The sequence below is a fragment of the Nelusetta ayraudi genome, unplaced genomic scaffold (assembly GCF_046127955.1).
Source record: "Nelusetta ayraudi isolate G7.1 ecotype Tasmania unplaced genomic scaffold, CSIRO-AGI_Nayr_v1 ptg000090l, whole genome shotgun sequence".
Taxonomy (NCBI): Eukaryota; Metazoa; Chordata; class Actinopteri; order Tetraodontiformes; family Monacanthidae; genus Nelusetta; species Nelusetta ayraudi.
The window spans coordinates 616,635-626,955 of record NW_027466140.1 but is presented as its reverse complement, the minus strand read 5'-3'; the positions used below and the strand labels follow the sequence as shown (position 1 = coordinate 626,955).

At 42.1% G+C, this 10,321-nt stretch overlaps 3 protein-coding genes across 5 annotated transcripts in view; all 3 read right to left on the bottom strand.

Annotated features, from left to right (window-relative positions):
* The window catches only part of LOC142902032 (protocadherin alpha-C2-like), a 142,100-nt gene that overhangs the window by 100,179 nt on the left and 31,600 nt on the right, over nucleotides 1–10,321 (bottom strand). The window contains exon 1 of one of the 3 annotated variants that reach the window (XM_076046819.1): nucleotides 3,786–6,295. The exons of the other annotated variants lie outside the window; for them this stretch is intronic. Within the exon in view, the coding sequence (XP_075902934.1) occupies nucleotides 3,786–6,146 (2,361 nt within the window). The 5' untranslated portion in view covers nucleotides 6,147–6,295. Of the gene's footprint in view, nucleotides 1–3,785; nucleotides 6,296–10,321 lie in introns of those variants that run through there. 3 annotated transcript variants of the gene reach the window in all.
* Nucleotides 185–2,542, bottom strand: LOC142901683 (protocadherin alpha-8-like). The gene has a single exon (XM_076046302.1). The coding sequence runs from the start codon at nucleotides 2,540–2,542 to the stop codon at nucleotides 185–187; it is 2,358 nt and encodes a 785-aa protein (XP_075902417.1).
* LOC142901864 (protocadherin alpha-8-like) lies at nucleotides 7,408–9,991 on the bottom strand. The gene has a single exon (XM_076046574.1). The coding sequence runs from the start codon at nucleotides 9,847–9,849 to the stop codon at nucleotides 7,477–7,479; it is 2,373 nt and encodes a 790-aa protein (XP_075902689.1). The 5' UTR covers nucleotides 9,850–9,991; the 3' UTR covers nucleotides 7,408–7,476.

The following is a 10,321-nucleotide window of genomic DNA, read 5'->3' as shown; positions in this document are numbered from 1 at the left end:
TGTCATGTGTAGTGTTAAAAAAATAATTTCACTAAGAGTAAATACAATTACAATGTACCTGTAGAAATTCAATAACACACTCTCTGAAGAGTCACAAAACCAAAATAGAATGCAATATAGTGAAAATAGATTAAAAAGAAACATTTTTGGGAAAAGGATCATTATTTGAAAATTCTGACCAAATTTATCTTACCTCATCAGAAGTCTTCCTCCTATCAGGAAGAACCAGTGTGTTTGCATGACTGCCAGGAACTATAGTGGATCCAATACTCATCCTGGGTCCAACTAACATGTACCGCTTGTCTCCTGATCTGTACTGGATGCTGTGACACAGTGTCCCATCATAATTTGTCTCTTGGAGGTATTTAGAGGTGTAGTCTGTAGACTTGGAGCACTGCATTGCAATCAGCACTATGATACTGATGATAAAAAGCACTGACACTGAGCCCAAAGTTATCATCAGATAAAAAGTCACATTACTGTCCTCATCATCCGTCGCAGAACTCTTCACATCAGAAGCAGCAAAAGCCTCTTTGGGCTCCACCAGTTTGACAGTGACACTGGCTGTTGCTGAGAGTGACACGTTGCCATTGTCTTTCACCAGTATGACCAGTTTGTGCTCAGCCTCGTCTGTCTCTGTGAAGGAGCGAAGTGTTCTGATCTGTCCTGTGTAGCGGTCCAAACCAAACAGACTGTGGTCACTCACTTCCTGCAGTGAGAACAGCAACCAGCCGTTATATCCTATATCAGCGTCATAGGCTCTGACTTTGGTCACCAACTTCCTTGCCTCCATATTGCGGGGAATCTCCACCACACCTTCAGCAGAGCCGTTGGAGCTGAGTGGAAACAGGATGACTGGAGCGTTGTCGTTCTGGTCCAGAATGAACACGTTCACTGTGATGTTGCTGCTCAGTGACGGACTTCCAGAGTCTGTGGCAACAACTTGGAACTGGAATTTTTTCAAAGTCTCATAGTCAAAGCTCTTAAGAGCGAGGATGTCTCCACTCTCAGAGTTAATATTTAAGAATGATGCCACTTTTTTACGTCCCTCCTCATTTCTCACAATGCTGTATGATATTCGAGCATTATCCCCCTCATCACAGTCAAGGGCCTTCACGGAAAATAAAGACACTCCTGCAGCATTGTTCTCTGTAACATAAAAAGTGTACGGACTCATTGAAAACTCAGGAATATTATCATTCACATCAGACACAATCACACTTATCGTCCTTTGAGATGATAGGACCTGCTCACCTGCATCTTTAGCAAGTATAGTAATGTCATAGTTTGACTGAAGTTCTCTATCCAGCTTGGATTTAGTAACTACAGAATACATATTGTCTTGTAAAGAAGGTGTTAAAATAAATGGGACATCCTCTGTTATGTAGCAGATGACTTTGCCATTTGCACCCGAGTCATCATCATTTACACTGATCAGTGCAACCGTTGTCCCAGGTTTGGAGTCCTCAGAAATGGCTTTTGAGAAGGACATCACCTCAATCTCAGGTGCATTATCATTCAGGTCTGCTATGGTTATCACAACACTTTTTTCTGTTGATAGAGGAACTGGCCCTTTATCAGATGCCTGTATATTAATTTCATATCTGTCTTTAACTTCATAATCTAGCTGTCCCTTGACGATAATTTCACCTGTATCAGGAACAACTTCAAATAGTTTACGCAATTTAGCATTAACATGATTACCTAATGAATAAACTACCTCCCCATTTAAACCGTCATCTAAATCTGTGGCGTTTACTTGCAATACAGTTGTTCCTATTGGTGAATTTTCATACAGCACTGTGGAATACGAGTCTTTAGAAAAAACTGGCATGTTGTCATTTACGTCTAAAACATTAATAATTATCACCATAGTTCCCGACTTAGCAGGCTTCCCTCCATCCGTGGCTGTCAGCAGCAACCTGTGACTTCCTGCCGTTTCTTTGTCCAGAGGTTTATGCAATAACAGAACGGGGATTTTCCCATCTTCCCCTCCATCCTTCACCTCCAAGCGAAAATGTTCATTTTGACTCAACTTATAATGTTGAACAGAAAACACGTCACTGTCGGGATCACGAGCGCCTTTCAACTGAAATCGCGCCCCGCTTAAAGCAGATTCTGAAATCTCTAAATTAGTCTCGTTATCGGGGAAGGTGGGAGAGTGATCGTTCACATCCAGAATCTCGATGGAGACGTAATGGACCTCTAACGGGTTTTCTAACACCGTCTTTATGTTGATGTTGCAGGTACCGGTCCGCTCGCACACCTCTTCGCGGTCGATTTTCCGGTTCACGCGTAACATCCCGTTATTGTCCAGCTGGAACAAAGACTCGGACGATCCGGACACAATGCGAAATCCTCTGGCATTTAAAGCGTTGGCGTCCACTCCTAAATCTTTCGCGATATTTCCAACAGCAGAACCCACGCCGAGCTCTTCTGGAATGGAGTAACGTAGCTGAGCCGAGGCAACGGTGAACGTTAGGTTCAACGAAACAACGAGGATCAGCAGGCACAACAGCCACCAGCGTCCTCGTCGTGCCATGTTGGCTAAAAAACAAGCAGGACGCAAATGAAAATGAAGTCCAGTCTACATATGAACGTACCTTTCAAAAACAAAACTGGAAAATCGCGAACATCATATAATCGGTATTCCACGTCAAGCCACGGAAGCCAGCGCCCGAACGCGCACTACGCCGCAATATGAGAATTCGGGTGATGACGTAGAGGACGATCTGCCGACAGTCGCTCGTTTCCACAAGCAGTGACACCAAGCGAGCTGAGAAAGCAATGCACACACACTTTTCACGAAAAATAACACGTTGTTGGACGAGGTTTAAAGTTACAAGACGCCAGCATTGCAAAGTGAAAATGCAAATGAAGTTGCAACACTAAAAAGACGTGTGAATAAAACAAGAAGTTTTCGGAGTTCATCACTTTCAGGTAATGCGTTTCTGTTCATCACATTGTTCAAAGCAAGAAGGCTGAGGAGCAACAACTTTCAGCACCATGGACAGTGAACCTCAATCAACACAAATGAGCCTCAGGTGTGATCACATCAGTTTGCCACAGGGACAGGTAAACTTAATACACACAACTGCCAAAAAAACTTGAAAAACTTGAAGATAGAACAGTCAAAACAATGCTAAGTTGAATTAAAAAAAAAAAAAAAGAACTATGCACACCACATTATTGGTAAATATAGCAACAAACAGGAGTAAGGCAACTTCATAATTGTCTAATTGCACCACTTACAACGAGAGAAAAAAGAAGTGTGCAACGTCAAAGACTTGACATGGTATTAATGGCATAGTCACTTCCTCATGAAAATGAAGTGATTGATTATGCCATCAAACTTTTTCCTATTCATTAGATTGGTCTAAGAAAAAAATGCTAGGGAGCTGCAAAGTTCAGTACTGGCAGAGCAAACAACACATCTGCCACAAGTGCGATCAGTGGCAGATATGTTGTTGGAAAATTTAAAGAAATGCCCGAACGTTCATCTGGATCCAAATAAAATTTTCTGTTTCTCTCCTAATCTGTACTGGATGTTGTGACACGCTGTGTCATCATAATTCATAATTAGTTTCAGTATTGGATTTAGAGAGTGGTCCATATCATTCCTGCATTGCAATTTTAATGCAGGATTTGCACTGTATTTTGTCATGTGCAACTACACAATCTGAAGAGTCATATAACTAAAATACATCTCATTGTAGTGAAAATAAATAAAAAACATTTTAGTGAAAAGGATCATTCTTTGAAAGTTCTGACCAAATTTATCTTACCTCATCAGAAGTCTTCCTCCTGTCAGGTAGAACCAGTGTGTTGGCATGACTGCCAGGAACTATAGTGGATCCAATACTCATCCTGGGTCCAACTAACATGTACCGCTTGTCTCCTGATCTGTACTGGATGCTGTGACATAGTGTCCCATCATAATTTGTCTCTTGGAGGTATTTAGAGGTGTAGTCTGTAGACTTGGAGCACTGCATTGCAATCAGCACTATGATACTGATGATAAAAAGCACTGACACTGAGCCCAGAGTAATCATCAGATAAAAAGTCACATTACTGTCCTCATCATCCATCGCAGAACTCTTCACATCAGAAGCAGCAAAAGCCTCTTTGGGCTCCACCAGTTTGACAGTGACAGTGGCTGTTGCTGAGAGTGACACGTTGCCATTGTCTTTCACCAGTATGACCAGTTTGTGCTCAGCCTCGTCTGTCTCTGTGAAGGAGCGAAGTGTTCTGATCTGTCCTGTGTAGCGGTCCAAACCAAACAGACTGTGGTCACTCACTTCCTGCAGTGAGAACAGCAACCAGCCGTTATATCCTATATCAGCGTCATAGGCTCTGACTTTGGTCACCAACTTCCTTGCCTCCATATTGCGGGGAATCTCCACCACACCTTCAGCAGAGCCGTTGGAGCTGAGTGGAAACAGGATGACTGGAGCGTTGTCGTTCTGATCCAGAATGAACACGTTCACTGTGACGTTGCTGCTCAGTGACGGACTTCCAGAGTCTGTGGCAACAACTTGGAACTGGAACGTTTTCAGGGTCTCATAGTCAAAACTCTTTAGTGCCATTATATCTCCAGTTTCTGAGTTGATGTTTAAAAACACACCGATATTATCTCCATTACCATCCCGTGGAATATGATATGAAATATATGCATTATCGCCATCATCGCGGTCATTTGCTTTTACTGAAAATACAGGTAACAATAAGTCATTGTTTTCATATGCATAGAATGTGTACGGGCTCATTGAAAACTGGGGTAGGTTGTCATTCACATCTGAAATAACCAAGCTTATTGTCTTCTCATTCGAGAGCGCGGGCTCTCCATTATCCTTTGCAGTAACTGTAAGTTCATACAAAGATATTCTTTCTCTGTCCAACTGAGATTTTGTTACTATGGCATACATATTGTCCTGTAAGGATGGGGTTATGGTAAAAGGAACATCCTCATTTATTAAACAGGAGACCTTTCCATTTGAACCTGAATCTAAATCATTAACACTAATTAGAGCCACAGTTGTTCCAATTCGAGAATCCTCTGGCACTGTTTTTGAAAATGATGTGATCTCAATCTCCGGAGCATTGTCATTTATGTCATTCACTTTAATGGCAACTGTTCTGGCGACAGAAAAGGGGACAGGGCCCTTATCTGTAGCTTGTACTTCAATTTCAAAACTTTTATTTTCTTCAAAATCAATTAAACCAGTTACCTTAATTTCACCTGTTACTGGGTCAATGCTAAACAGCTGCTGTAAATGTGTGTCTACTTCTTCCCCAAACGAGTAAATAATTTCACTATTTGCACCTTCATCTAAATCAGTGGCATTCACCTGAATAACTCGTGTGCCGGGTACTGAGTTTTCATCGAGCACAGCAGAGTATACGTCCTTAGAAAAGACTGGCGAGTTGTCGTTAACATCAAGCACCTGGATGAGTATTTCCATTGTTCCGGACTTCGGCGGTCTGCCGCCGTCAATGGCAGTCAGCGTTAACCTGTGTTCTCTCGTGGCCTCTCTGTCCAGCTGCTTTTGTAAAATCAGAAAGGGCATCTTACGATCCTCGCCTCGCTCTTTAACCTCCAAACGGAAGTGGTCGTTGTGTGTCAGTCTGTACTGCTGAACAGCAAACTGGCCCCCATCGGGATCGCGGGCAGGTTGTAGCTGGAACCTTGCTCCCGGTAACGTGGATTCGAAAATCTCAAGTCGCTTCTCTTTCTCCGGAAAAGCGGGGGAGTGGTCGTTCACATCCAGAACCTCCACCGACACGTAGTGTATTTCTAGTGGGTTTTCCAACACCGTTTTTAGGTTGATTATGCACGCGTTGCTGCGTTCACAGATCTCTTCCCTGTCCACCTTCTTACTGACGTACAGGATCCCGTCATCTAGATTCAGACTAAAAGGGGCTTCAGTTGAACCGCCGACAATGCGATACTCCCTATCTCTCAGTGTAGCCGTGTTAATTCCCAGGTCTTTAGCAATATGTCCAACAACGCTTCCTACCTTCACCTCCTCCGAGATGGAATATTTGATCTGAGCCGAGGCTTGGCTCCAGTACGTTACCACAAACAGCACGCAAACGGCGGGGCGTCCCCGTCGCTCTGTCCACGAGTGGTAACCGCCTGGTCCCATTTTTATGTTCGTTCACGGTCACAAAATAATTAAAAACGAATAATGATTAGATTCCGGTCTTGTGGTGAATTTCAAAAAATATGCGCCATCCTCAGTCTCCGATTAACTCGCGCTCCATCGTCAAACGAACGAGCAAATTATGGCCGAGCTCCGTCTCCCAGCTTCAAGCAAAGACAAAATACAGCGGCGGAAACACCGACGATGAGAAGGAAAACAGCTTGCCATTATAGTGACACCTTGCGATTCAATTTGCTATTGCAGCACAGTTTTAATCAAATAATAAAATTAAAATAAAACAAACGTCCACGAAAGGGTCACAAACTTCATGCTAACGTGACAGAAAAGTAAAAGCATTTCAAAACCTTATGACCAAATTGTAACCTATTCAATTAGTTTTTTTGTTTGTTTTGTTTTTTTTGTTTTGTTTTGTTTTGTTTTGTTTTGAAGACAAATCTTGTACCTCATTGTGTTTCATACTGAAAGGAAAACGCCAGCATTTAAGGGACAGTTTACAGCACATCCGAAAGTAATAATTCTAATCTTCCAAAGCCTTTTGGTGGCCCAACGTGTTGCTTACAATTCTGTTCTGTCATGTCAACATTACACACTTCCACTGCGAAGGTATCAAAAATGTCTTGGGCAGTGCACAAAAATAACCAAATTGGTTTTGAGATAAACCTCACACTGTTGCTAAAATGCAGCCTCTTCTTCAATATCAGCAATGTTTTATTCTTTAGTTTGTTTGTCACAGTTCTGTGCATTTAATAACCAAAAGAATGCATTCCTCATTTTATACTAGTTATAGTGAGATTGCAGAATTATTGGCAATCAGGAATGTGAACTCTATAACAATTCAAAAACCTTCAAGGACACTGATGTTACCAATACACTCACGGAATAAACAGAAGTCACCAAAGGACTGACAACACCCATTTCTCCACAGCCAATGCAGTTCCTTATTAACCCATTAAATCAGAGGCTCATTTCACAAGCCTGTGTGTGGACGTACAGACCAGGAAGGACAGAAAAACGCAGCTGAAGAGAAACACTTGCAAACAAAGTTTGAATGGCATGACTGGGTATTTTTTGAAAATGAATAAACCTGTATTGGATTAAATCTGTATTAGAATATCTAGAATACAATATATATATATTTTTATTATTGCCATTGTAATAGAATTGGCTATTGCCTCGTGCAGTAAAAGATAAGAAAAAAAAAAGTTGCCATTAAAAAAAAAAAAAAAAAAAAGACCATCGACCCCCAACACCTTTAAGCAATTCAGCCTAATTATTAAGATGTTGAATAAAAGTTATTCCTTAAACAGTTTGGTCACATCCTTCTTACCTCATCAGAAGTCTTCCTCCTGTCAGGGAGAACCAGTGTGTTGGCATGACTGCCAGGAACTATAGTGGATCCAATACTCATCCTGGGTCCAACTAACATGTACCGCTTGTCTCCTGATCTGTACTGGATGCTGTGACACAGTGTCCCATCATAATTTGTCTCTTGGAGGTATTTAGAGGTGTAGTCTGTAGACTTGGAGCACTGCATTGCAATCAGCACTATGATACTGATGATGAAAAGCACTGACACTGAGCCCAAAGTTATCATCAGATAAAAAGTCACATTACTGTCCTCATCATCCGTCGCAGAACTCTTCACATCAGAAGCAGCAAAAGCCTCTTTGGGCTCCACCAGTTTGACAGTGACCGTGGCTGTTGCTGAGAGTGACACGTTGCCATTGTCTTTCACCAGTATGACCAGTTTGTGCTCAGCCTCGTCTGTCTCTGTGAAGGAGCGAAGTGTTCTGATCTGTCCTGTGTAGCGGTCCAAACCAAACAGACTGTGGTCACTCACTTCCTGCAGTGAGAACAGCAACCAGCCGTTATATCCTATATCAGCGTCATAGGCTCTGACTTTGGTCACCAACTTCCTTGCCTCCATATTGCGGGGAATCTCCACCACACCTTCAGCAGAGCCGTTGGAGCTGAGTGGAAACAGGATGACTGGAGCGTTGTCGTTCTGGTCCAGAATGAACACATTCACTGTGACGTTGCTGCTCAGTGACGGACTTCCAGAGTCTGTGGCAACAACTTGGAACTGGAACGTCTTCAGAGTCTCATAGTCAAAACTTTTTAGTGCCAATATTTCTCCAGTTTCTGAGTTAATATTCAGAAATGAAGCCAATTTATTTACATGGTTTACATCTCTGAGAATGTGATAGGAAATCTGAGCATTTTCGTTCTCATCAAGGTCAAAGGCTTTAACAGAAAACACTGAGGCACCTGGATCATTGTTCTCTGACACATAGAAAGTATAAGGACTCTGTAAAAACTCTGGGCTGTTGTCATTTACATCTGATACAACAACACTAATTATCTTTTCAGATGACAGTGATGGTTGACCAGCATCTCTTGCAGTTATTGTCAGGTCATAGTGAGACTGTTTCTCTCTGTCGAGAGGGGATTTTGTCACTAATGAATACATTTTGTCTTGTGAAGATGGCGTTAGTGTAAAAGGGACGTCATTGGAAAGGGAACAAATTATCTTCCCATTGTTACCAGAATCCAAATCATTTATACTGATCAGAGCAACAGCAGTCCCAGGTCTGGAATCCTCAGGGATAAAGCTTGAAAATGACGTAACCTCAATCTCAGGTGAATTATCATTAATATCGACTATTTTAATAATTACACTTTTTTCAGTTCTCAGAGGGGCGAACCCTTTATCAGATGCCTCAATTTCAATTTCATATTTGTCCTTTACTTCATAGTCTAATTGTCCTATCACAACTACCTCACCTGTTAATGAACTAATATTAAACAGTTTAAATATCTTACTACTGACACTGTTTCCAAAAGAGTAATACACCTCTCCATTCTGACCTTCATCAACATCAGTAGCATTCACTTGTACCACTGTGGTACCTATAGGAGAGTTTTCAGGGAGCGAAACAGAGTAAATGTCTTTTGAGAATATTGGTGCATTGTCATTCACGTCCAGAACCTTGATAAAGACAGTCATTTCGCCAGTTTTGGGAGGTTTGCCTCCATCCAGTGCTGTCAGCACCAAAGAATGACTTCCAGCTGCTTCTCTGTCCAGTGGTTTTTGCAAAACTAATATGGGTATTTTTCCATCTTCTCCTTTATCTCGCACTTCCAGACGAAAGTGGTCGTTCTGGCTCAGTTTATATTGCTGCACGGAAAAATGGCCACTGTCTGGATCTCGTGAAGGCTGAAGCTGAAATCGTGCTCCGGGTTGTGCCGATTCAGAAATTTCCAAACGCTTCTCCTTTTCTGTGAAACTGGGCGAGTTGTCATTTACATCCAAGATCTCCACCCCGACATAGTGGACCTCCAGCGGATTTTCCAGCACCGTTTTCAGATTTATTAAACACGTACTGCTCTGCGCGCACACGTCTTCTCTGTCGATCTTTTTATTTAAATACAGCATGCCGTCGTTTTGATTCACAAAGAAACTGTTGTCCGCGGTGTTAGAAACAACCCTGTACTTCCTGTCTTTCAGCGTGCCTTTGTCCAATCCAAGATCTTTCGCTATATTTCCAACCACAGTGCCATCATTCACTTCCTCGGAGATGGAGTATCTTATTTGCGCTGAGGCAAAGTTCCACAAAAGCACAGTGAAAATATAGAAAACCAAGCACCCGCTCACCCTCCGTCTTTCGCATCTCCTTTGTTCCATTATTTAACACGGTGACATCAGTCGTCCGCTACGAAACAAAATTCTGCCAAACAGTGACAAAGTCCAACTCGTCCATACGCAAGAATTGTCTCCGTCTGGCACCGATAATTATTTGGTGGAATAAATGTCCAAAGGTAGCAAGACCTGCATCGGCTGCGTTCAAAACGAAATGAGGAAATAATCGTGACGTGGAACAAAAACGGGCTGACGACAAGCACGAGGCGCAGACTTCTAACATTACACTGACACCATGCGAGCTTCATTCTCACTGCAGATCATTGGAAGCCATGCGCACTTTGAAGACTGCGTTATCATGTTGATATGTTCAAATATATCTGATTTTATTTTGTCAAACTGCAAAAACGGGATTAAAGCAAGAAAGTTTTCAGATGAAAAGTAAGTATATCAAATTTTTTCACGAAGGCATAACGTTTTTCCTTGAGAATTGTATAAACACGTTGCTGTGGTTTTG

Excerpts from the sequence above, each read along its gene's own strand:
- LOC142901683 (XM_076046302.1), bottom strand. The coding sequence starts at position 2,542 with ATGGCACGACGAGGACGCTGGTGGCTGTTGTGCCTGCTGATCCTCGTT.
- LOC142901864 (XM_076046574.1), bottom strand. The coding sequence starts at position 9,849 with ATGGAACAAAGGAGATGCGAAAGACGGAGGGTGAGCGGGTGCTTGGTT.